General features: G+C 53.7%; 2 protein-coding genes across 5 annotated transcripts in view; one reads left to right on the plus strand and one right to left on the minus strand.

Annotated features, from left to right (window-relative positions):
- Positions 1 to 13303, plus strand: part of PPIL2 (peptidylprolyl isomerase like 2) — a 30984-nt gene extending 17681 nt beyond the window's left edge. The window contains exons 10-21 of one of the 3 annotated variants that reach the window (XM_010381777.2): positions 147 to 307; positions 1868 to 1943; positions 2267 to 2373; positions 3021 to 3110; positions 3455 to 3488; positions 4106 to 4223; positions 9071 to 9127; positions 9840 to 9912; positions 10002 to 10064; positions 10183 to 10316; positions 10638 to 10740; positions 12231 to 13303. In XM_010381777.2, coding sequence (XP_010380079.1) covers positions 147 to 307; positions 1868 to 1943; positions 2267 to 2373; positions 3021 to 3110; positions 3455 to 3488; positions 4106 to 4223; positions 9071 to 9127; positions 9840 to 9912; positions 10002 to 10064; positions 10183 to 10316; positions 10638 to 10734 — 1010 coding nt within the window. In that variant the 3' untranslated portion in view covers positions 10735 to 10740; positions 12231 to 13303. The remainder of the gene's footprint in view (positions 1 to 146; positions 308 to 1867; positions 1944 to 2266; positions 2374 to 3020; positions 3111 to 3454; positions 3489 to 4105; positions 4224 to 9070; positions 9128 to 9839; positions 9913 to 10001; positions 10065 to 10182; positions 10317 to 10637; positions 10741 to 12230) is intronic. The other 2 variants (XM_010381778.2, XM_030914357.1) reach the window with 2 other exon arrangements.
- Positions 12942 to 25309, minus strand: part of YPEL1 (yippee like 1) — a 37097-nt gene continuing 24729 nt past the window's right edge. Inside the window, exons 3-5 of one of the 2 annotated variants that reach the window (XM_030914358.1) lie at positions 19174 to 19217; positions 18715 to 18823; positions 12942 to 16588 (exon numbers count right to left, since the gene is read on the minus strand). In XM_030914358.1, the coding sequence (XP_030770218.1) occupies positions 16499 to 16588; positions 18715 to 18823; positions 19174 to 19217 (243 nt within the window). In that variant the 3' untranslated portion in view covers positions 12942 to 16498. Of the gene's footprint in view, positions 16589 to 16904; positions 17343 to 18714; positions 18824 to 19173; positions 19218 to 25309 lie in introns of those variants that run through there. The other variant, XM_030914359.1, reaches the window with a different exon arrangement.

Raw genomic sequence — 25309 nt, forward strand, 5'->3', positions numbered from 1 at the left:
ACTGTGGCATTCTGTGGCTGGCAGTGGCACGGGGCCCGTGCCATGGCTGGACAGCCCTGGCCTATTCTAGATCTGTTTCCCCAGCACGTGTGTGTGGGGAGGATACTGGGGGCTCGGCTGCTTAGGGCCATGCTACTGGTTTGTAGATGAAGAGAAGGCCAAACAGGACCCGTCTTATTATCTGAAAAATACAAATGCCGAGACCCGAGAGACCCTGCAGGAGCTCTACAAGGAGTTCAAAGGGGATGAGATTCTGGCAGCCACCATGAAGGCCCCAGAGAAGAAGAAAGTGGACAAGCTGAACGCTGTGAGTGGCGGAGGGCACTCGGCCGAGCCCCATCTCCCTGCCCATCTCATGGCCTCTTGGAGTGGTCCTGGGAAAGGGGTTCATGGGGGCCTGGGGATACATGGCAGGGAGGCAGCCAGGATCCCCCAGAGCTGTGGTGCCCGATGGCTCTGAGCACACAGCCCTGGGGCTGCCCTGAGGTAGACAGAATCTGAGAAGGCGGAAGGGGAGGGGCTGATGTCCACACTGGTCGTTGAAGAACCAAGGGCTGTGTGGGGGCACACAGAGGAGGAGACCCTTCCACAGAAGGTCTGCCTTGTGCTGTGGTCCCAGCCTGAGCTCAGTGGCCAGGGCACACGTGGAGTGGGCACGTGTGGTTCTGTGGTGGCTGGGAGGGCAGGGCCCGATGTGCACTGGGGCCCAAAGCCATGCCAGGGGGAGTTGGGGCGTTTCAGAGTCTGCTGTGGTGCTGAGGTGGATGGCGTGCCTGGGACCGCACAGAGCTGCCTGTCTGGGGCTGCTGTGTTTGCTTCTTCTTCCTGTTCAGGCAGAGTGTGGGGATCTGGAGCTAGGGGGAGTGCAGAGACATGGGCAGGTATTGCTGAAGTTCTCCTTAAAGAAGTATTCAAATTCTGGAAAATTTTAAAAAGCAAGTTTGTTGTCCATGGTCACCCCTCTGACATGCTGACACGCTGCCCTTAGCACTTTGGTATACTTTTTTTTTTTTTTTGAGACAGGATCTTGCTGTGTTGTCTAAGCTGGTCTTGAATTCCTGGTTTCAAGTGAGATCCTCCTGCCGTGGCCTCCTAAAGTGCTGGATTAACAGGTGTGAGCCACTGTGCCTGGCTTGTATTTTCTTCAGATGGGAGAAACCCCTTTTCTTCCTCTATGATAAAAAATAACATTTATTGGGGCTTTCCCCTGACCCCTGATTAAATATGTAATGTGTTTAGTGTAGAAAATTTGAAACTTTAAAAAAAAGAAATGAGGCCAGGCGTGGTGGCTCACACCTGTGATCCCAGCATTTTGGGAGGCTGAGGCAGGAGGATTGCTTGAGGCCAGGAGTTCAAGACTAGGTTGGACAACATAGTGAGACCTTATCTCTACAAAAAATCAGCCAGGCGTGGTGGCAGGCGCCTGTCGTCCCAGCTGCTTAGGAGACTGAGGTCGGGGGATCACTTGAGCCCAGGAGTTAGCGGCTGCAGTGCACCAGGATCGCACCACCGCACTCCAGCCTGGGTACAGAGCAAGACCTTGTCTGATAAAAAAAATTAAAATAAAAATAAATGAGAAGTCAGCCATATACTCCTAATCCTGAGGTGGCCAGTCCTGTGTGGTATTTTATCTCCAGGGTTTCAGCTGATATCGTAAGAGTCGGGACCCAGTTGAGGCCAGGGGGCCCTGGCTCGGCCTGGCCTTGGCTTCTTCCTCCTGGTGGTCGGGAGGCCCTCCTGGAGGAGAGGCACCAAGCAGGGCCTGGGGGGCAGGGGTGGTATGTGGTTGGCTTCTAGGCAAGTGACACGTCCCCCCCCACCTGCCTCCCATGGCACTGCTGAGGTGCCATCCTGGTTTCCTTGGCAGGCCCACTATTCCACAGGGAAGGTCAGCGCTTCCTTCACTTCCACTGCGATGGTCCCGGAGACGACACATGAAGCAGGTAGCCACCTTTGCCTCTGTAGTCACCTGCCATGTGACCTGAAAGTGGCAGGGGGTGGGTGTGCTCCCCGACTCCCACTTTCTTGGCCTGTCAGGGGCTCCCACTGTCACCTGAGCCCCTAGTCCTCCCCCTCTTAGCTGCTGAACCCCTGCCAGCCCCATGAGGCTGGTGCATGGCCTGAGCAGACCCTCGGCCTCCAGCTCCCTTGCTCTCCCCAGAGCTGGAGCCTAGTCCCTGCCTGTGTGTCTGAGGCCGGTGCTGCCTGGCACAGTGGGGCTGCCCCAGGGTAAGGGCAAGGGCCGAGCTGGGACCTCTGCTTATAGCTGCCATCGATGAGGATGTGCTCCGCTACCAGTTTGTGAAGAAGAAGGGCTACGTGCGACTGCACACCAACAAGGGAGACCTCAACCTGGAGCTGCACTGCGACCTGGTGGGTGTGAAGGCCGGCCCCTCCCCATGTCCCAAGGTCATTTCTGCGGTCATTTGACAGCCATGTCTTAAATATAGGGCTGCCACTGGTATGTGCTTGTTGTAGGAAATTCAGCCTCTCACTAGGCGGGACCCGCAGCAGTGCCCTGTGTCCTTCCTAGGGGGCCATGTTGACAGCATGGCCTGTGCACAGGTGCCAGTGTTTCAGAGAAGGGGCCAGGCCGCACCTGCTGCTCTGCCCACACTTCTCCCGTGAGCTCTGCTCTGGGCCATGCGGCTGCACGGGGCCTGTTGGTTGCTGTTGTGGGTCCATCCTTGCCCAGAGTGGCCGGGCAGCTGACTCGGCTACATGTTAAAGACCAGCCTGGCCAACATGGGGAAACCCCGTCTCTACTAAAACTACAAAAATTAGCCAGGTGTGGTGGCGCACGCCTGTAGTCCTGGCTACTTGGGAGGCTGAGGCAGGAGAATGTCTTGAACCTAGGAGGTGGAGGTTGCAGTGAGCCGAGATCGTGCCACAGCACTCCAGCCTGGGCGACAGCAAGACTGCATCTCAAAAAAAAAAAAAAAAAAAAAGGCCTCCTGTGGCTGTGGTGAGCTGCCTTTGGCAGCTCTCTGCCTCATACAAGTATCGGGGCTATGTTGCAGACACCAAAAACCTGCGAAAACTTCATCAGGCTTTGCAAAAAGCATTATTACGATGGCACCATCTTCCACAGATCCATCCGGAACTTTGTGGTGAGTGACGCGAGTCACTGGCTGCACAGATGAGCTTGGTGGGACATCAGGGGCTGGGTGGGCTTGTCCCTGCCCCGTTCCAGGGCCCTGGCCCATGCCCCGGTGGCCAGGATGAGTCCAGTCAGTGATCTTCTGTTGGGGAACCCATAGGCTGACCCTTGAGGCCCCAGCCCATCCAGCACTGGGTTCACACGGGGAGGTGGCTGGGAGGGCCCCTCATCATCACTCACCAAGAGCCCAGCCCCCGTATGGAGCCATGTAGCAGGAGGGGTCTTCTTCAGTCAGGCAGGCAGTGGGCCTCGGGTCTCAGAGTGTGACTTGCTCACTGGCTTTTGTTTTCACAGATCCAAGGGGGCGACCCCACAGGCACAGGCATGGGTAGGTACTGGTACTGGGCCCCTCTCTGGGCACCCTGGCAGCTCCGTGGGGCATGAGGGGGTAGCTGGGCAGGGGCTGTGCAGAGCTCAGACGTGGAATCTATTAGACCAGGGTGGAACGACTGGCAGCCATCAGTGCTGTGCCCGCTCAGGCCTGGCCCTCGGTTTTCTCATTTCCAGGTGGCTCTGAGGCCTGTATGGTAGAGGAGGCAGGAGTGTGTGGTCTCGCCCCTGGGATCCGCCTCAGACCACGGCCAGCCCTCCCTCCTGCAGCCTCTCCAAGCCCCTCAGCCTGACAGCTGCTTGGGTCCAGGCCCCCCCCACTCCGTATTCCCATAGCTTGAGTGATAATGATGGCGGTCTTGACTCTTTAATTCCTGTCCTGGGGCAGGCCCCAGGCAGGGCTGGGGTGAGTGGGCAGTAGCCTGCCTGTGTAGAGGCGCGGGGGCTCCAAAGGACCCAGGAGTTGGTGACGTGGGGCCGGGGGCCACCCTATCAAGTGCCCCTGCCCCAGGCTGGGCTCAGCAAGGCCCTGATGCCCCTTGGCACTCTGAGGTTTCTGGTTCTGCCTCGGCTGGGGCCCAAGCTTTCCTGCTTCTGTGGGCCTTTCTCTTCTAGGCGGGGAGTCGTACTGGGGGAAGCCCTTCAAAGATGAGTTCCGGCCCAACCTCTCTCACACGGGCCGCGGCATCCTCAGCATGGCCAACTCAGGGCCCAACAGCAACAAATCTCAATTGTGAGTCAGCCGGGCTGGCTGGGGTGGCCTGGGAGGTGAGCCAGCACTCCCTGCAGGTTCTCCCTCTTGGCCCTCCCTGAAGGGTGTGCTGGTTCTGAATCAAACCCAGACAGTGTACGGCACACCTAGGCCAAGCATGTGCACCTGTGTTCAAAAGGGGGGCCCCCAGAGTGAGTCATCAGGAAGAGCTGCCCGTGCCCGGTTTGTCCTCGAGAGACCAGAAGTCATGAATTACTGGAGGTCCAGAAGGGCCTCTTGATAGGGACCAGGCGTTCGTGTGGGTGCCTGTGGCCAGGCAGTGCTGGGGAGGTCAGCGTGCTGGAGCAGCATGTGGGAGGGATTGTGCAGGGCATGGACTGGACAGGGAGAGGCGCCTGGAGAGACACAGGAGGTCTGGGGAATGTGTGGCCCTGGTGCATGTGGGGAGCAGTGTGCAGGCTGGTGGCGAGCAGCAGGGGATGGGGGGCCGGCGGGGCCGTGGGGGCCAGATGCCTGTATTGTGGAAGAATAGAGGTGCCCTTTCCATCCACCTGCCACCCCAGACAGTGGCCTGACTTTACGTTTTAGTCTTTCAATCATTTTCTTCACATGGGTACTGTGACTTTCTGGATAAAGCAACTTAAGGACTTTTTATAATTTGTGATACTTTTGTAAATGGACCTTTTTTCCAACTTTGGGGATCATTGCTCATGGAGAGAAAAACTGTTCGTTTTATATCTAGCCACTTTATCACATTCTCTTATAATTAAAAAAGGGTTTAAGAGTTTTTTGGGTTTTCTAGATAGTCATGCTTGTCATCAAAAGCTGGCCTCCTCTCTGCCACCCTGGTGTGCTCATCAGTCCTGTCACCGTCATGTCACTGTGGGCCTGATGAGGAGGAGGAAGTGGGCGTCTTGCTGTGCTCCACAGGAATTGCTGTTTTGCCTTCTCAGAACATTTGTTGTTGGGCTGTTTTTTAGGAGGGTGGCTGAGTTTCTAGAGGTTTCTTTCTTAGCATCTGTTATGATGATTCTGTGCTTTTCTGGTCCTCCTGGGATTTGTGGATGTGGCCACTACAAGGCCAGAGTGCACGGGTGTCTCCGTGGCATTCTGGGGTGAACCCTGGCCTCTTGTGGCTTTGCTGTGGCCTTCCACCGGCTCACTGTCTTGTCACACGTGGTCTCAGTTGTGTGGACTGGCTCCAGCAGGTTTTGCTGTGACAGGTGTGGCCCCTGCATGTTGTGAGCAGAGCTGGCTGTGCCTTTGTAGCCTGGAATGGTTAAAATCACAGGGGTGGCCGGGCGTGGTGGCTCACACCTGTAATCCCAGCACTTGGGGAGGCTGAGGTAGGTGGATTGCCTGAGCCCAGGAATTTGAGATGAGCCTGGGCAACATGGCAAAACCCCATCTCTACAAAATTTTTTTTTTTTTTTTTTTTGAGAGTCTGTCGCCCGGGCTGGAGTGCAGACTACAAGCTCCGCCTCCTGGGTTCACGCCATTCTCCTGCCTCAGCCTCCCGAGTAGCTGGGACTACAGGCACCCGCCACCTCGCCCAGCTAGTTTTTTGTATTTTTTTAGTAGAGACGGAGTTTCACCGGGTTAGCCGGGATGGTCTCGATCTCCTGACCTCGTGATCCACCCGCCTCGGCCTCCCAAAGTGCTGGGATTACAGGCTTGAGCCACTGTGCCCGGCCTCTACAAAAAATTTAAAAAATTCGTGGGGCATGGTGGTGTGTGCCTGTAGTCCCAGCTACTTGGGAGGGTGAGGTGGGGGATCCTCTGAGCCTGGGAAGTCAAAGCTACAGTGAGCTGGGATCGCACCACTGCACTCTATCCTGGGCAGCAGTGAAACCCTGTCTGGAAAAAAAAAAAAAAAAATTGCACTGGTGTCAGCTGTGGTGAACAGCTGGCCAAAGGCAGCTGGCAGCCGTTCGTGCCACTTCCTTGGGGCTTTCATTTCAGGGTTAACGGCACTTGTTCCCATGAAGCTGATGTTCTCTTGGCCTCTCTGTGCTCACCTTTTTTTTTTTTTTCTCCTTCCTAATCACACTTTCTGTTCCTCGATCCCTTAATGGTCTTTGAAGAGTCTGTCTGTTTTCACTTCCTGTGGGATTGTTTTCACTCTCTGTCTACTTCTTCATGGTGCTTTTCCTCCTCCTTCACTTTAATCCATGTCTGCTTCTGGTAGCCGCATCTGTCATTTTGAGGGTGCACGTTCCCTCTTCACTGCTTGCTGGCGGTTGGTAGCTTCCCTTTCAGTTTCCTCTCAGCCAAGGATTGCCTAGGACTGTTGGTTATTTTCAAGTAGGTTGGGTGCATGGTTGGTTCTTGTTGTTTGGCAGGGGCCAGGATAGGGAATCATTTTATTATTTTTTATTTCTCTTTGGCTTAACCAGCCTGTGAAACTGCTGACAGATCAGTTGCCACCTTCTCTTCTTTTTCTTTTTTTTTTTTCGAGATGGAGTGTCACTCTTGTCGCCCAGGCTGGAGTGCAATGGTGGGATCTCGGCTCGCTGCAACCTCCGCCTCCCGGTTCAAGCAGTTCTCCTGGGATGACAGACGCCCACCACAATGCCCAGCTAATTTTTTGTATTTTTAGTAGAGACAGGGTTTCACCATGTTGGCCAGGCTGGTCTCCAACTCCTGACCTCAGGTGATCCACCCGTCTCAGCCTCCCAAAGTGCTGAGATTACAGGCATGTGCCACCACGCTCAGCCTTCTTTCTTTTTTTTTTTTTGAGATGGAGTCTCTCTGGTCCCCCAGGCTGGAGTGCAATGGCACGATCTTGGCTCACCGCAACCTCTGCCTCCTGGGTTCAAGCGATTCTCCTGCCTCAGCCTCCTGAGTAGCTAGGATTACAGGCGCCTGCCACCACGCCCGGCTAATTTTTGTATTTTTAGTAGAGATGGGGTTTCACCATGTTGGCCAGGCTGGTCTCGAACTCCTGACCTCAGGTGATCCTCCTGCCTCAGCCTCCCAAAGTGCTGGGATTACAGGCTTGAGCCACCGTACCCGGCCTCTTCTTATTTCTAGTAGTATTTTGTGCTTTCTTGGACAACTGTTGCCAAAGGTTTGCCTGTTTTACTGTATTCAAAGATAATTAGACTTTAATTAGTTACAGCTTTGTTTTTCCTTTCATGATTCTTGTAATTAAAGATTTTCCAGGAGGAGGCTGGGCGCGGTGGCTCGCACCTGTAATCCCAGCACTTTTGGAGGCTGAGGCAGTCGCATCACGAGGTCAGGAGATCGAGGCCATCCAGGCTAACATGGTGAAACCCCATCTCTACTAAAAATACAAAAAATTAGCCGGGCGTGGTGGCGGGCGCCTGTAGTCCCAGCTACTTGGGAGGCTGAGGCAGGAGAAGGGTGTGAACCCGGGAGGCAGAGCTTGCAGTGAGCCGAGATTGTGCCACTGCACTCCAGCCCAGGCGACAGAGCGAGACTCCGTCTCAAAAAAAGAAAAAAAAGCTGTCAGGATCAATCCCAGCACTTTGGGAGGCCAAGGCAGGTGGTGGATCACCTGAGGCCAGGAGTTTAAGACCAGCCTGGCCAACATGGTGAAACCATGTCTCTACTAAAAATACAAAAATTAGCCAGGCGTGGTGGTGGGCACCTGTAATTCCAGCTACTCGGGAGGCTGAGGCAGGAGAATTGCTTGAACCCGGGAGGCAGACGTTGCAGTGAGCCAAGATCACGCCACTGCACTGCAACCTGGGTGACAGCGAGACTCCGTCTCGAAGGGAAAAAAAAAAAAAAGACTTTCAGGATGAATGAGAACGTGACAGACCCCAGCTGTGAGCGTTCAAAAAGCCCTCAGAGGGCAGAGCCAGAGAGGCTGAAAGGAAAACAGTGGAAGATACTGGGTGGGTCCCAGCACTGGCGGCATGGAGCACCCCAGGGTGGTGCAGGCAGGCACAGCCCACACACCCTGCTGGTGAGAGACACAGGACTTAACCCCTGCTGCCTCGAACATGCACCCCCCCAGCCATGCAGGGACATGCTCCTGAGCCCACCGAGTCTGACCACCCGTAAGGCCACCAGACAAGTGTGCGCAGATGTCACGTCTACAGTGGGGCAGACCTCAGCTCTGACCTGCAAGCGGTTCTCTCTGGCTGATTTCTAACACAGTGAAGGAAACTAGAAGCAGAATTAAACTCAGATACGAGGAAAGTAAAAGAACCATCCCGAGGCAAGCTCCTCCTGGAAATTTTTTTTTTTTTAAGACGGAGACTCACTCTGTCACCCAGGCTGGAGTGCAGTGGTGTGATCTCAGCTCACTGCAAGCTCCGCCTCCCAGGTTCACGCCATTGCCCCAGCTGTTCTTCAACTCCTGGACTCAAGCGGTCTTCCTGCCTCGGCCTGCCAAGTGCTGGGATTACAGGCGTGAGCCACTGTGCCTGGATAACCTGAGCATTTGCTTTGTCCATGTTTATGTTACTCACGTTTCTTAATCCCTTGATTCCTGTTCTGGCTTTGTTGCCTCCCTTCTCCTCAGTCCTTCGACAGGTCCCTTGATGGCACAGGGCTGGCTCTGGTTTTCCAGGTGTCGCCTTGTCCCAGCCACCTCCCACAGAGCTGCATGGCCAGGCTGGCTCTGGGCAGAGGGACTCCCTGACAGGCATTGGGCAGCAGCCGGGGCAGCAGGAGGACCTCGGGACAGCTGGAGGTCCGGGGTTCCCTGGGCAGCTTCGGGGGCTGATGACCTGCCCTGGTGGGCAGCAGCAGGGAGCCACATGCACACATGCGTCCGCGGAAGCCGCAGGTTCCCAGAGCTGACTGTAGAGGGTGGGCAGCTCCTGGTGTGCTCTCAGGCAGGCCAGATGCAGAAGGTGCCATGCTCTCCCTAACCATCCAACCCTCCTCCCCAGCTTCATCACATTTCGCTCCTGTGCCTACCTGGACAAGAAGCACACCATCTTTGGACGGTAAGGGAAGCGGCTGTGTGGAGCCTGAGGGTCAGTGGGCTAGGTGGGTTCCTTCCCCACCTGAGGCCTCCTCGCTGCCTTCTCTGTGGACCTGAGCCATGTGCCGTGCTGGCCGTCACTGCTGGGGGTTGAGGCTATGCAGAGCTGGGACGGAGGGTGCTCCCTGTGCCAGGGAAGTCTGGCTCTCCAGACCCACCGGGCTCAGGAGAAGAGGAAACTCGCCCCTGCGTGGCCTGGCCACTGCCCTATCTCAGACCTGATGGCGTGACACTCACAAGCCTGGCCACGCCCAGCTCCCTTCACCCTCTAGTCCAGGGGTCTTTCCAGCATTGTGGGCCGCGTGGTCTCTTGACACCCACCCAACTGTGTGGAAGCAGCATGAAACAAGGTGGATGCAGGTGATGCGGTTCTGGCCAAGTGGAACTCTATTACCAAACCAGTGGGGACAGCACAAGCCACATTTGTGACTCCTGTTTTTCCTGTGGGTGGGGGAACCAAAAGAAAACCAGAAAAAAAACCCAGCTGGATATGCCCAGGGCCGTGGTCTGCTGACCCCGCCCTTGCCACTCCCTCTCATCGCCTTCCTGGCTGCTGCCCGAGGACCACCAGGCCAGCCTCGGGGCTCTCAGCCCCTCTTCCCACATGCCTTGGGGCTCGGCCGTGAGGGTGCCTTCCTTGAGCGCGTGCAGACCCGCCTGTCTCCCTGCTGCAGGGTTGTTGGGGGCTTTGACGTACTGACAGCCATGGAGAATGTGGAGAGTGACCCCAAAACTGACCACCCTAAGGTCTGTGCCCAGGGAGGTGGGGCGTGGCGGCTGGGGGCCAGGCAGGCAAGGGGAGGACCTGCCGTGCACTGAGCCCCCTCTACTGCTAGGAAGAGATCCGCATCGATGCCACTACGGTGTTCGTGGACCCCTATGAGGAGGCTGATGCCCAGGTGAGGGGCACGATGCCACCACCTAGGAGGGTCTGGGCCAGCGCACCTTCCCACCCCAAGCCTAGCATCTGTCCTGCCCAAGGTGCTGCTAGTCAGCCTCCACCCTCTCGTGCCACAGATCGCCCAGGAGCGGAAGACACAGCTCGAGGCAGCCCCGGAGACCAAAGTGAAGAGCAGCCAGCCCGAGGCAGGGAGCCAGGGCCCCCAGACCTTCCGCCAGGGCGTGGGCAAGTACATCAACCCAGCAGCCACGTGAGTGCCGCGCGGCTGGCCTCCCTGTTTCCCATGGTGTTTCCTGGGGCTGACTGAGGTCTGAGGGTCAGATCCAGAGGGGCAAGAAAGCCACGGGCACTGGTCCTGGGCGTGGGCTTGTGCTGTGGCCTCTGCAGCCGAGGGACTGCCTCTGAAGGCCTGGCCGGGGTCTCTGTGGGCGGAAGCCATCGAATTCAGGGGGACGTGGGAGCAGCAGGTGGGAGGGGTTGGGCCTATACCGGGAGGGCCGTATAGAGATACAGACAAGTCAGGAGGGGCCGAGGGAGGGCGTGGACTCCCAGCGGCTTCTTCTCTTCCCAGGAAGCGAGCGGCAGAGGAAGAGCCCTCAACCAGCGCCACTGTCCCCATGCCCAAGAAGAAGCCCAGTCGGGGTTTTGGGGACTTCAGCTCCTGGTAGCAGCAGGTTGGCCACTGTGGACTTTGGTGGGGTTGCAGGGCTGGAGGCCTGTGTCCACATCTCCATTTCCAGTCTTCCTAGCCTGCCCTCTGCTGCCATCCAATAAATGGCTTACCTGCTGCCTGCATCCCCTTTCCTGGCCCCTGGGAGCCCACAGCCTCCCCACCCCTTAACCTGTTGCCAGGGGCCTTGGCCCTGTTTCCAGGACCTGGCCCAGCCAGAGCCCACTGCTGGGACCTCAGAGCATAAGGTCTGCCCTACCCAGGCTGGCGCCCCAGGCCTCCAGTAGGCCAGGTTAGTGAGGAAGGACGGTGTCTCCACATTCTGGTTTCCTTTTTAAGACAGGGTCTTGCTCTGTTGCCCAGGCTCCAGTGCAGTGGTGTGATCCTGGCTCACTGCAGCCTCAGCCTCCTGGGCTCAAGCAATCCTCCTGCCTCAGCCTCCCAAGTAGCTGGGACTACAGGCGTGCACCACCACGCCCAGCTGTATAAGTCTGGTTTTCTTACCCTTCTGTCATCTTCTCAGGGACAGCCTATTTATACAACCAGTGTGGTTCCCTGACCAACGCCATCACCTGGGACAAGTTTTCAGACCCCAGACCTACTGAGCCTGAGCCTCTGCAGGTGGGCTTTCGGGGCTTCTGATGGCCGGTGCTGGACTGCAGCATTGACTTTCCTGCCGTACCCCACCTGGGCTCTCGGGGCCTCACTTGCCTGCTCTGGCCATGTACTACCCGGGCTTCATCTCAAGCCTGCGTGGCTTCTCTCTGCCCCTATCAGAATCTTGAGGGGACCCACACCTGGTTGAGGCCAGTGTCCCTGGCTGTGAGAACAAGCAGTCCGTCTCCCCACCCTCCTGCTGAGAACGTGGCCTTGCTGCTTTCAGGCCCGGCCATTGGGCTCCAAGACACTGCTCCTCCTGTCACTGACTCTGATGGCCTTGGGCCGGTTGCATCAGCATCTCCTAACGTAAAGACCCTCCCTCGACCCCATTTTTCTTTTTCTTTTTTTTTTTTTTTTTTTTTGAGACGGAGTCCCGCTCTGTTGCCCAGGCTGGAGTGCAGTGGCTGGATCTCAGCTCACTGCAAGCTCCGCCCCCCCAGGTTTACGCCATTCTCCTGCCTCAGCCTCCCAAGTAGCTGGGACTACAGGCGCCCGCCACCTCGCACGGCCAGGTTTTGTATTTTTTAGTAGAGACGGGGTTTCACCGTATTAGCCAGGATGGTCTCCGATCTCCTGACCTCGTGATCCGCCCGTCTCGGCCTCCCAAAGTGCTGGGATTACAGGCTTGAGCAAGTGTGCCCTGGCTCGCTTTTTCTTTTTTCAGCCCGGGCCAGTGGTCAGTGTTCTCATGTCATGGACCCTCCTTCCCTCCTTCGCCTCTTGGGCTCCCTGTTGCCCTCAGGCCCCCCACTTCTAGTTCTTCACACTAAGCCCTAACTTAGGTCTTGTTCTTGGTTGTCTCATTTTTGTTGCCCCAAATCTTGAACCTGTCAGTTCCAGGCTGTACCTCTGCCCTTCCTTTTCTCCTCACTGATGTTGAAGCCGCAGGCCCGAGCCCTTTGTCTCCCTGGATGCCAGGTGGTGCCTCATCTGCATCCCTGCCTCACCCCGTCCACTGCCACAGGCTGCCTGATGATCGCTAGAGGCATGTCTGCCCCTTGTCACCCTGCTGCACACCAGCCTCTGGTCCTTCATCATGCTAAGAACAAGAACTGCACCACGGCTGACTCCGCCTCTTCTCCAGCCTATCCCTCTGCAGCCTGTCACCCCATCTGTGACTGTTGATCAGGCCCCTGGAGTGACTTTTGATGCCCTCAATGCCTCGCACCAGGCACTGTCTTCAGCGAGGTCTGGTCTAGCCCTGGCAGGGGCTTACTTGTAAGAGGCTCAGACACCAAGCTGGGCCTGCACAGGAGGAGCGCAGTGTCCAGGGTACAGGTGTGGGGGGGAGGTGAAAACTGACCAGGAAGGGAGAAGCAGGTTTGGAGAGGACCCTGTGGCCACCCTGGCTGGCCCTGACTGTATTCTCTGGCCACATTCAAATCCCCGCAATGGTGGGGGCAGAGAAGTAGGACCAGACCGCCCTTGGCTCCAGAGCTTGAAGAACCTAAGACAGCCCTCTGCTCTCAGGGGTGCCAGAGCGAGCCTGGGCTCAGCCTTCCGCATCAGGACATGGCCTCGTCCACTGAGAGCACAATTTAAACAAACATTTGACATCAGAAGCTTTATTTGTAAACCTCACACAGATAAGGACCAAGGGCTGGCAGCGTGGCCAGAGGACAGGGGAAGTTGAAGGCCCCGTGCTTGAGCTTGGCAGTCCTGCTCCTTGCAGTGAAGCCGCCGTGGGTGACCGTCCAGCCTCACCCAGTGGCCTGCACAGTGAGGGAAGGGCTTCAGGACCGTCTGCCCCTGGGGCAGGGGATAGGCCACCAAGGACCTTGGCAAGTGAAGGTTTACATTTCTGTAGTTTGTTTTAGAGCTTAATTTGCAGGTTTTTAGCTATTAAAACCACTTGAATTTTTAACAACCTGATGAGGGCATCAGGTAAATTAAGGATTTTGGGAAGAGTCTTATTTCTGATTCTAGTATCTGACAGATGCCATCAAGAATAAGCATTAAGGTGTAAAAATACCGTGCGTGTAAAACAACGCCAAATCCCATTCCTACAGCAAATGCACTGTGCCATTTATAACCCTGACAGCACCTCTCAAGGCTCTCAAGGAAGAAAGATTTGTTTTAAATAAATAGAAGTCCCAGATGATATTGTTCAGGAACTTTATGTTCAGGAATTTTAGAGGGTGGTAGACATGGTCTTGTGAATAGCACTTCCCCTGTCGCCAGCTCATGGTCTATTCATTTGGTTTAAAAATGAGCTTGCATTTTGCAGAAGCCCAACAACAACAACAACAAAAAAGTGATAAAAGTTTTGTTGGTTTAAGTTACAAAAAAAATACAAAAGTCATAAGAAAATTCATAAGACTAGTAAAAAATGTTCAATCAATGCCATCAGGAAAGACAAAAACCAAAGTGCCCAAATCGAGGGAGCAGCAAACTCGCCCCACACACAGAACAGCTCTTAAATAGAACTTGAGTGTGTCAAACCACTCGGAAGAGTTTTAGAAGATTCTTCAATGTAAGTGAAACATCTTGAGTCACTCAGGACCTGGCTGTCCTCACACCCATAGCAGGCTGGGGACGGCACAAACCCCCAACTGTTTCCCCTAGTCCCCAGGGCATCCAAGGCTGGGTTCCCACATGGGAGAGGAATGAAGACTCGAAGGGAAGGGTCAGTTTAAAATAAGTTTTCAGTGAACAACTTCTTCCGGTCGGGAAGGTGTCTCGGCCTCTTCAGAGTCTCAGACAATTGACTGAAGCCACAGGCGTTGCTAACTTCATGTGCCAGCTCGTGGGCAGAGCCTCTCCAGGCTTGAGATAAGGCAGCAAGAGCCCTGCAGCGCGCGGTGACCCCTGTGCTCTGGATGGCGGCACGCAAGCTCAGGAGGTCGGGATGTGCTGGGCCAGCCTGAGCCCGTGAGGGAGACTAGCGCAGGGATAAGGCAGCTTGCAGGGCCATAGCTGGATGTACAAAAATTTCCTTCCTTTCCTAAGTGGAAGATGTGCTTTAAAGGAACTTCTGCCTTTGTCACTCCTGCTGAATTGATGCATCTCAGTGCCATGCCCACCAGGGCAGCGGCATGTCCCACATACCAAGGCTTAGGCCAAGAGATGGCACCAAAGGCATGCTCTACGTGGGCAGTGAGCTCGAGTAGGCACAGCCCAGTGCCTGCATGGACCGTAGGTCTGGGTTTAGGAAGGGCTTAAGTCAGGGGAGGTGTGAAGCTGGACAGGTGGCCACATTCTTACTGTCTGCCAGCTTGCACTCTTGCCCCTAGAGTAGCCTTGTCTGAAGGCAGCTTCAGAGCCACTTGCCAGGCTGAGAACTATCCAGGCTCAGTGCTCTCCTATCTGCTGCCCCTTGGCCTCCCCCAGTCTCCTGCCTGCCCTCTGTGCCCTGAGACAAGTTACTAAATGTTGAAACCAAACTTATCTGGGAATGGTTTTTGACCTCCATCCTCTGCAAAGTGGCCTAAACCCTTATGGGGTGCCCACTCCTGGTGGAGGGCAGGTGGATGGGTGGATTGTAATTCATAATAAAATACGTGGCAGAAACACAGGCCTTAGGAGATTGCACAGGCCCTTCTATCAGTTCAAGTGACATGGGACAGCACCACGCAGGGACGGGCGATGCATCTAGCAGGCTTATGCACAAAGGCTAAACCTGTCTTGTTGCTTTAACCTTTTCTGAACAAATTTTCAACATTCTGGCGAAAGTCAAGTTTTGAAGTTTTTCCTGTGGGTTCTGGCCTCTTTCATATGCAAAAATAATTCTTTTTCTTCAAGTACATCCAGGGTAGAAAATGAAATCCGACGTTTACTCGGTCCAGTGTGTTACTCTATAACAACATGGACCGGCCCCTCAGCAACTGCCTGACACCTAAGCTGCTGTCACCGCTGAGGGCACAACCCCTGGTACCAGACAGTAACGGCACCTCTGCAGGCCCCTGGGACAGCCTTCTCTAAGGGCCAGCTCACCTGCTTTCTAGATAAGGAATCTACTGGCTTAAATAAACAACATGTTCCACTAGACACATTTCTCAGTTTAGAGTGTATCTAAAATGTCATCAGTGCTGGCCTCTGTTTCTGAACAGGCTAAAAACCAAAAATACCCTTAGTGTATAAGTCTGTTGACTGCCTCTGTAAGATTCTTAAATGAACACTGTACTTCAGTGGTTCATTTGAAAGAGGAATAGCCAATTTGAAGTTTTGCGAATTTTAAGAAAAAGTAGGGTGGAGGATGGGCTACAATACCTTTTCTCTAAAAAGGGGAATGGTGAGACTTGCTATCTAAAGAGACCCTGTCCCTATGGTCTTCAGAGACTTAGTTTGGTTCTCTTTTTTTTTGAGACGGAGTCCTGCTCTGTCGCCAGGCTGGAGTGCAGTGGCACAATCTCGGCTCACTGCAACCTCCGCCTGCTGGGTTCAAGTGATTCTCCTGCATCAGCCTCCTGAGTAGCTGGGACTACAGGCATGCGCCACCATAACCAGCTAATTTTTTTTTTTTTTTTTTGAGACGAAGTCTCGCTCTTGTGCCCCAGGCTCGAGTGCGATGGCGCAATCTTAGCTCACTGCAACTTCCGCCTCCCAGGTTCAAGTGATTCTCCTGCCTCAGCCTCCTGAGTAGCTAAGATTACAGGCAGCCACCACCATGCCCGGCTAATTTTTGTATTTTTAGTAGAGACGGGGTTTCCCCATGTTGGCCAGGCTGGTCTAGAACCCCTGACCTCAGGTGATCCACCCGCCTCGGCCTCCCAAAGTGCTGGGATTACAGGCGTGAGCCACCGCGCCCGGCCTCAGTTTGGTTTTCAACTGAACCTTAAAAAAGCAGAGCCCAACTATATTGAAGACAGGAGAAAGGAAGGTATTAACTAGGTGGGTAAGTCATCAGTTGGTTAATTCTTTCTCTAGAACTTGAGAAGTTAGAAAAAGCACATTGAAGATTTTCAGAAACAACCGTGTACATGAACAGGACAGATCCAAGGGGACACCTTACCCACAGAGATGGCCGAGAGTGTCAAGAGCTATGCGCAGCTAGCCTTTGAGGTCAGAGGGCAAGAAAGGCTCCCACCGGCTGCTCCTACGTTTCCATTACATTCAGTTTCTTTCACAAAACAGCATTCGAAGGAGAAGGGAAAGTTCGCACTTTACTCCCAGCCATTGTCTTTGATCATGTGAGCAAGCTCAATGATGAATTTTCCTTCCTTATATTTCTGACTGCTCTCAAATGCATGCTCCTTGAAAAAGAAAAGGGAGATGAAGGTTTCAGGACAGAAGGTTTCACTTTTCAATTTCATCACTCTTTTGGCAACCCCACCCCCCCGCACCAAGTCTATACTATTAACTATACCCAGGTGTTCCCTGAGCTGTGCACTCACCCAGCGCTGAGGGGTCTGTTCCAGGTGAGTCCACTGAGGCAGTGCAGGTTTACTTTACATTTGTTGTTGAAAGTTTTTCATGTGCTCGCTTCAGCAGCACATACACTAAAAGGTTTTTCATTTGCTTGTTTTGAGATAGGGTCTCACTCTGTCGCCCAGGCTGGAATGCAGTGGTGTGGTCATAGCTCCCTGCAGCCTTGACCTCTGGGGCTCAAGTGATCCTTCCACCTCAGGCTCCCAAAGTGCTGGGATTACTTGTGGGACAGTGTGAATGCAGATCTGTTTATTGAAAATTTACGTGTGGGGCGATTTAAGAGGCTTGAAGAGATGCAAAAGACTACACTCCAGGAATTCTGTGCATAACTAGAGTGAAGGCAAATACAGGGAGAGTGACGGAGGCTGGCACAGTGGTGCACATCTGTAATCCCAGCACTTTGGGAGGCCAAGGCAGGAGGATGACTTGAGTCCAGGAGTTCGAGACAAGCCTACGCAACAAAAACTTAGCTGGGTGTGGTGTGCCTATAGTCCCAGCTACTTGGGAGGTTGAGGTGGGAGGACCGCTTCAACCCAGAAGGTCGAAGCTGCAATGGGCTGAGATCGACCAAGACCCTGTCTAAAAACAAAACAACAACAAAAAAACAGGATATCTGGAGAAGGCCCTGCATGGGGAGGAGTTAACATCTCTCCCACAGACACATCCTCATCATTTTGTTTTGCTGAGTGTGTGGCCTGGTGCTAGGGACACAGAAGACCAAGATGGGATCCTGCCTACCCAAGCGGCAGCCCCAGGTGTGGCAGACACAGGAAGGACTGTGCCAGCAGGAAGCAGCGAGTGCAGCTGTAGAGGGGAATGCAGTGTGGTGGCCATGCAGGGAAGGCAGGGGTTTCTGGAAGTGGGGCCCACAGAGGGGTAAGGGGCTGACTGACCAGGGGGAAGGGCTGGGGATGTGTGCCAGTCTTGTGGAGCCCTTTTCCACCATGTGAACTGTAGCCTTCCAAAGCTCACAAGGAATCTGGGAGACCAGAGATGATCAGGAATTCAGGAAAGAGGGAGAGCAGGTGGCCTGGACCCGGCGAACACCAGAGCCTGAATGGGAAAGCCTTCTTCAAAAAAGGCAGGCAGGCCGGGTGCGGTGGCTCAGGCCTGTAATCCCAGCACTTTGGGAGGCTGAGATGGGTGGATCACTTGAGGTCAGGAGTTTAAGACCATCTCAAAAACAAAAACAAGCCAGGGAAGGCATGGGAGCACCCACCAGATGGCAGATGGCCAGGGAGTCAAAACCATGGAATCTGAGGTGGCCTGGGGGAGGGGAGGACTCGGCCACAAAGGTCGGCCAGAGAGAGTGGAGCCTGGAAGAGAGACCTCAGGGCAGTGTGGAGGAGGGAAGCGGGGCAAGAGGGTGCAGGGCCTGAGGGCCCCAGGTTTGTTGGCTTTGGAGGCCAGATCAGCCACGTGGTAGAGAGAGAAGGGAACTAGAGGTGAAGGCTGGAGAGAAGGTGGGGACTGCGACCTTCAAATCAAGGTCTCCGGGGAAGAGGGATCTGGGTGGCTGCTCATGGGCAGCTCTCTGACTCTCACTCCAGCAGGTCTGGCGCTGAGGGGTCTTCCAGGCTTGTCCCTGACGGTGGGCACAGCCTCCCGCAGTTCCCCACAGCCCTCTCAGCCACCTCCCACACCCAGGCTCTGCTCAGGGGCGGAGGGCAGGCTGGGTGCAGACAGCCTGGCTTAGGAAGAAATGGGCCTGAACATGAGTTTTTGTTTTTTGTTTTGGGTCGGGGCCTCACTGTCACCCAGGCTGGAGGGCAGTGGTGAGGTCACGCCTCACTGGAGCCTGGACTGCCTGCCTCGGCTGAGGAGCTGGGGTTTCTGAAAGCGCTGTGACCGGTACTAGGGGCCACACTGCAGGGGGAGGTATGGGTCAGTGGCAACTTAGTGGCACATCCCCTTGTGGCACGAGCATCCCTTAGAAACCGGCAGCACTCACGTATTTCCACCCGAGTGTGGTCTTGCAGTTCTCGCAGTAGATGTCGGCGACTGCATGCAGCCCGGTGAGAAGGACCCTCTCCTCTGCGGGGCCGCAGCCCACGTTCACCCTGAGGGGAAAGAGGGGCCACCGTGCTGCAGGCCTGGCTCACCCCTGACCAGGCCCTGCCCCTCAGCGGGCCCCGCCCCATTCCCCTAAGAGTTCCCCCAAAACAGGGAACCTCCCAGGAGCAGCATCCTGCCTCTCCCCACTCCCTGCCTGCCCCCACCATCGATGGGGAAGATCAGTGATGGGACAGGCTAGGGGCAAGATCCTTAGTGCGTTTCAGAAACTCCCAGGCGGGGGATGGTGGGTTCTTTCAGGACCCCTAACCAGGTGATTCTACACAGGGCGCTGTGTAGGTACCATCCAGGCCATCCCGGGGCCCACGCCGCCCCCAGGCTGAACCAGGGTACTCACACGGAATTGAAGAGGTAGGCGCGTCCCTGGCTCCCCTGAAAGGACTGAAAGAAGAAGGTCCCGTGAGATGGGCTGCGAGTACTTTCTGGAACAAAGCGGTGCTGCCCAGAGCCAGGGGAGCCCAGCCCCGCAGCCAAAGTTCTGTTAGCTGCACCCGGACGGGTCACCAGGAGCAGACACTGGCGTCCCCCCTCCAGAACTCCACTTCTACTAACAACAGCCACTTAACGGAGCTGCAAGCTGTTTTTCAGTGTAGACGGTCAGGAAGTGGCTGATTCTGCTGCATCAACATTCTGCAAGTGACTATTATTGGAAATCATGGCAAAATCAGTTTTTAAATGATGAGCTTCATATGTCTGGATAACTCTACCTGATTAGAAGAGTTCTGAGAGGGGATCACGAATGATTTTCTCTACCTGAAAACCCACAGATCCTCAAAATGCTCTCCTTGCCGCCTCTTCTGCAGCAGTTCAGATGCGCTCACTGTCAGATATTAGGTGCAGGGGGAAGTGTCCATACTTTCCCACTGAAACGTTTTAAAAGTCACAGCATGACTGAGTACGGTGGCTCACGCCTGTAACGCCAGCACTTTGGAAGGCTGAGGCGGGCGGATCACCTGAGGTCAGGAGTTTGAGACCAGCCTGGCCAACATGGTGAAATCCCACCTCTACTAAAAATACAAAAGTTAGCTGAGCGTGGTGGCGGGCGCCAGTAACCCCAGCTACTTGGGTGGCTAAGACAGGAGAATCACTTGGACCTGGGAGGTGTAGGCTGCAGTGAGCCAAGATTGCGCCACTGCACTCCAGCCTGGGCAACAAGAGTGAAACTCTGTCTCAAAAAAAAAAAAAGTCACAGCACAAGATGGCCTCTCACTTGGAGAAAAGGCTCTTCCAGTGACATCTATCTCACCAGGAAACACCACGCGCTGAGAAACCGCTCACGGCACATTCACGTGTTCTAAGATGGCCAAGCGTGAAAGAGTCACAATAGGGCGTCTGCACCCCCGACGCACTCGGCCACTCTCCACGACCTTTGACCTCACGGGACAAGTGGGAACGCCTGCTCCAGTGCCAGCCTCAAGTCTCGATCGACCTCAAACATAATCAAAGAAATGCAAACCACATCAAAAATTTTGGGGGGAGTTGGGGTTTTTTTGAAATGGAGTCTCACTTTGTCACTCAGGCTGGAGTGCAGTGACACCACCTGGACTCACTGTAGCCTCTGCCTCCAGGGTTCAAGCAATTCTCCTGCCTGAGCCTCTCCAGTAGCTAGGACTACAGGCACACACCACTAGGCCCAGCTAATTTTTGCATTTTTAGAGATAGGATATTTTAGAGATAGGGTTTCGCCATGTTGGCCAGGCTGGTCTTGAACTCCTGGCCTGAAGTCATCCGCCCACTTCGGCCTCCCAAAGTGTTGAGATTGCAGGTGTGAGCCAACGTGCCTGGCTTATATTACAGTTTATAATGGAGGCTGTCATTTAAAAATGTCTTAGGTCAGCTGGTAAGAGATGCTCACTCAATACCACTCCCACAAGGAAACTGCATATGTCATACATGATGTACACTGTCAGATTTTCATATCTAAATTTCACTGGAAAGAAAACAAGAAAGCAACATTTCTGTATAAAACAAAGATGGTTTTGTATTGGCAGGCGTGAACCACTGTGCCCAGCCCTTTTTGGGGGTTTTTGGTCTAACAAAGGCAAAAGGCTATGAGGAATGTGACTGAAACACGATTTGACAATATTGAACTGGAAAAGGCACATAGTATAGGAGCCGGCAGTCCCACTTCTAAGAATTTACTGTCAATAACAAACCGGCTTGAGGATATAAGGAAATGCAACAAGAACGGTCACAGGTTATAGTGTTCATAATTAGGAAAACAAATAACAACAACGAAAACGGGCTGAGGCAGGAGGACTGCTTGAGCTCAGGAGTTCAGAGAGCCATGATTTCACCACCGCGCTCCAGCCTGGGGGACAGAGCAAGAAACTGCCTCGAAAAATATAAATGGGCCGGGCGTGGTGGCGCACGCCTGTAATTCCAGCACTTTGGGAACCCAAGGTGGGTGGATCACCTGAGGTCAGGATTTCAAGACCAGCCTGGCCGACATGGAGAAAACCTGTCTCTAATAAAAATACAAAAATTAGCTGGGCATGGTGGAGGGAGCCTGTATTCCCAGCCACTCAGGAGGCTGAGGCAGGAGAATCACTTGAACCTGGGAGGTGGAGGTTGCAGTGAGCTGAGATCGTGCCATTGCGCTCCAGCCCAGGCGACAAGAGTGAAACTCTGCCTCAAAAAATTTTTTAAAAAAGGCTGGGCACGGTGGTTCATGCCTGTGTAATTCCAGCACTTTGCAAGGCTGAGGCAGGCGAATCACAAGTTCAGGAGTTCAAGACCAGCCTAGCCAACATGGTGAAACCCCGTCTCTACTAAAAATACAAAAATTAGCTGGGGCCGGGCACAGTGGCTCAAGCCTGTAATCCCAGCATTTTGGGAGGCCGAGACGGGCGGATCACGAGGTCAGGAGATCGAGACCATCCTAGCTAACACAGTAAAACCCCGTCTCTACTAAAAAATACAAAAAACTAGCCGGCGTGGTGGCGGGCGCCTGTAGTCCCAGCTACTTGGGAGGCTGAGGCAGGAGAATGGCGTAAACCTGGGAGGCAGAGCTTGCAGTGAGCTGAGATCTGGCCACTGCACTCCAGCCTGGGTGATAGAGCGAGACTCCGTCTCAAAAAAAAAAAAAAAAAATTAGCTGGGCATGGTGGTGCATGCCTGTAATCCCAGCTACTCGGGAGGCTGAGGCAGGAGAATTGCTTGAACCAGGACCCGGGAGGTGGATGTTGCAGTGAGCTGAGATTGCACCACTATACTCCAGACTGGGCTACAGAGCGAGGCTCCGTCTCACAAAAACAAAACAAAACAAAAAAAGCCTTAACCAGGAAGTCAGGTACTCATCCATAAGTGAGTAAGCAACTGCATCCACATATGGGCCTCATGCAGGGGATGGGAAGGTAGGAGCAGATATGGAAAAACAGTCATAGGCTAGGCACTATGGCTGTAATTACAGCACTTTTGAGAGGCCAGGGCAGGTAGATCACCTGAGGTCAGGAGTTCAAGACCAGCCCAGGCAACACGGCAAAACCCTGTCCCTACAAAAAGTACAAAAATTAGCAGGGCATGCTATCTGTGAGCCTGAAGTCCCAGCTACTTGGGAGGCTGAGGCAGGAAAATCACTTGAGCATGGGATGTGGAGGTTGCAGTGAGCTGAGATTTTGCCACTGCACTCCAGCGTGGGTGACAGGAGAAGCCCTGTCTAAAAAAAAAAGAAAGAAAGAAAGAAAAAAATAGTCATAAAATATTAAGTGAGGAAAAGTTTAGCTGTAAAGTGAGTGTCACTTGAGCCCTTTATTTAAAATGAAATTGGATCACGAGGTCAGGAGATCGAGACCATCCTGGCTAACACAGTGAAACCCCGTCTCTACTAAAAATACAAAAAATTAGCCGGGCATGGTGGCGGGCGCCTGTAGTCCCAGCTACTCGGGAGGCTGAGGCAGGAGAATGGCCTGCACCCGGGAGGCAGAGCTTGCAGTGATCCAAGATTGTGCCACCATTCCAGCCTGGGTGACAGAGCAAGACTCTATCTCAAAAAAAAAAAAAAAAATTAATAATAATAATAAAGTGAAAAATATGTTTCCATTAAAACAAAATAAAGACAACAGATGCCAAACTACTAACAGTGACATCTCCAAGGAATGGAGCAGGACAAGGCAGGAGGATGAAGCAAGTCTCCTTGTTTACACATACACATTATTTTAATGTGATTATGAGCAATATTATATAATTTTAAAAAAATGAAAAGGGCCTGGCATGATGCCTCATGCCTGTAATCCCAGCACTTTGGTAGGCCGAGGTGGGAGGATCACTTGAGGCCAGGAGTTCGAGACCAGCCTGGACAACATGGTGAAACCCCATCTCTACTAAAAATACAAAAAATTAGCTGGGTGTGGTGGCAGACACCTGTAATCTGAGCTACTTGGGAGGCTGAGGCAGGAGACTCGCTTGAACCTGGGAGACAGAGGTTGCAGTGAGTGGAGATGGCGCCACTGCACTCCAGCCTGGGCGACAAAGCAAGGCTCCGTCTCAAACAACAGCAACAAAGCGGAGCCCCCAGCTGTCCCTGGTAGACATCCTTCCTGAGCATGAAACAAACCTGTGTTTTAAGCTGCTGAGATCTGGGGAGGCTCTTTTTCCTCAGCATTCAGGCTTAAAAATGAGTATTCCCTTAAGTGGCGTTCTAGGATTAGGAACATTGTTCTATGTTCAGTTTGTTTTTCGTTTTTTTTTTTTTTTTTTTTTTTTGAGACGGAGTCTTGCTCTGTCGCCCAGGCTGGAGTGCAGTGGCCGGATCTCAGCTCACTGCAAGCTCTGCCTCCCTGGTTCATGCCATTCTCCTGCCTCAGCCTACTGAGTAGCTGGGACTACAGGCGCCCGACACCACGCCCGGCTAATTTTTTTGTATTTTTAGTAGAGACGGGGTTTCACTGTGTTAGCCAGGATGGTCTCGATCTCCTGACCTCGCGATCCGTGCACCTCGGCCTCCCAAAGTGCTGGGATTACAGGCATGAGCCACCGCGCCCGGCCTATGTTCAGTTTAATAATCATCTTATAGACTCTTCCCACATCCTCATCAGTCTTCAATTTTCTGGACTGAATTTCCTAATTCTCACCTACTCTGAAAGTCCTTACTTTTAAATAGGGTTTGGCTCAGAGACAAGAGCAGCTCTGTGATTCAGACTCAGAGCTGTCTTATCAGAGTTAGGGCCAGCAAACTCCTTCTGTAAATTAGAGCCAGGAGAGAAGTAGTTTAGGCTTTGGGGGACATATGGTCCTTGTTCTAATTACTCTGTAAACAGATGAGCACAGCTGTGATCTATGAAAACCTTGCATAAGCAGGTGGTATGGCAGATTTGGACCACAGATCAGAGTTTGCTAACTAGATGGAGCTTTCTAGTAACTAGAGCTGCCTACAGCAGCAACAGGCTCCCTGGAGCCAGGGGATCCCTTGTTAGTGACAAACACAAACTTAGAGGCTGTGGAGGCAGTGCCTCTCGCCTCGCAGGTGCTGGAGCCTGTTCTGTGGGGCAGGTGTTCTCTGTGGTCTCAGTAAATCCTCATCAGAATCACCACGGAAGGGAGAAGAACTCACTCTTGTCGTCATCTTGCCACCTCGCCCTGCCCATCTGCCACCTCGCCCGGCCCATCTGCCACCTCACCCTGCCCATCACCCACGGAGGCACGAGGTCCGATCCTTTCTGGCAGTCTGTGTGCTCAGGGAGCTTAGTTCTTGGCACTTTTTTCATCCTGAAATGCTCATTTGGCACCGACTTCTGAGCAGGCTTCTGCTTTTTTTTTTTTTGAGACAGAGTCTCACTCTCAGTCACCCAGGCTGGAGTGTGCTGGTGTGATCTCAGCTCACTGCAACCTCTGCCTCCCGCGTTCAAGCAATTCTCATGTCTCAGTCTCCTCAATAGCTGGGATTACAGGTGTGTGCCACCATGCCCAGCTAATTTTTTTGTATTTTTAATAGAGACAGTGTTTCACCATGTTAGCCATGCCGGTCTTAAACTCCTGACCTCAAGTGATCCACCCACCTTGGCCTTCCAAAGTGCTGGGATTAGAGGTGTAAGCCACCGTGCCCAGCCAGCCTTCTGCTCTTGATACAATTTTTTTTTTTTTTCTTTTTTTAGACAGAGTTTCACTCTTGTTGCCCAGGCTGGAGTGCATTGGTGCAATCTCGGCTCACCGCAATGTCCGCCTCCCGGGTTCAAATGATTCTCCTGCCTCAGCCTCCCAAGTAGGTGGGATTACAGGCATGTGCCACTACACCCAGCTAATTTTGTTTTTTTTTTTTTTTGAGATGGAGTCTCACTCTGTCACTCAGGCTGGAGTGCAGTGGCACTAATCTCGGCTCGCTGCAACCTCTGCCTCCCGGGTTCACGCCATTCTCCTGCCTCAGCCTCCCAAGTAGCTGGGACTACAGGCACCCGCCACCACGCCCGGCTAATTTTTTGTATTTTTAGTGGAGATGGGGTTTCACTGTGTTAGCCAGGATGGTATGGATCTGCTGA

This window comes from Rhinopithecus roxellana, chromosome 13 (assembly GCF_007565055.1).
Source record: "Rhinopithecus roxellana isolate Shanxi Qingling chromosome 13, ASM756505v1, whole genome shotgun sequence".
Classification (NCBI taxonomy): Eukaryota; Metazoa; Chordata; class Mammalia; order Primates; family Cercopithecidae; genus Rhinopithecus; species Rhinopithecus roxellana.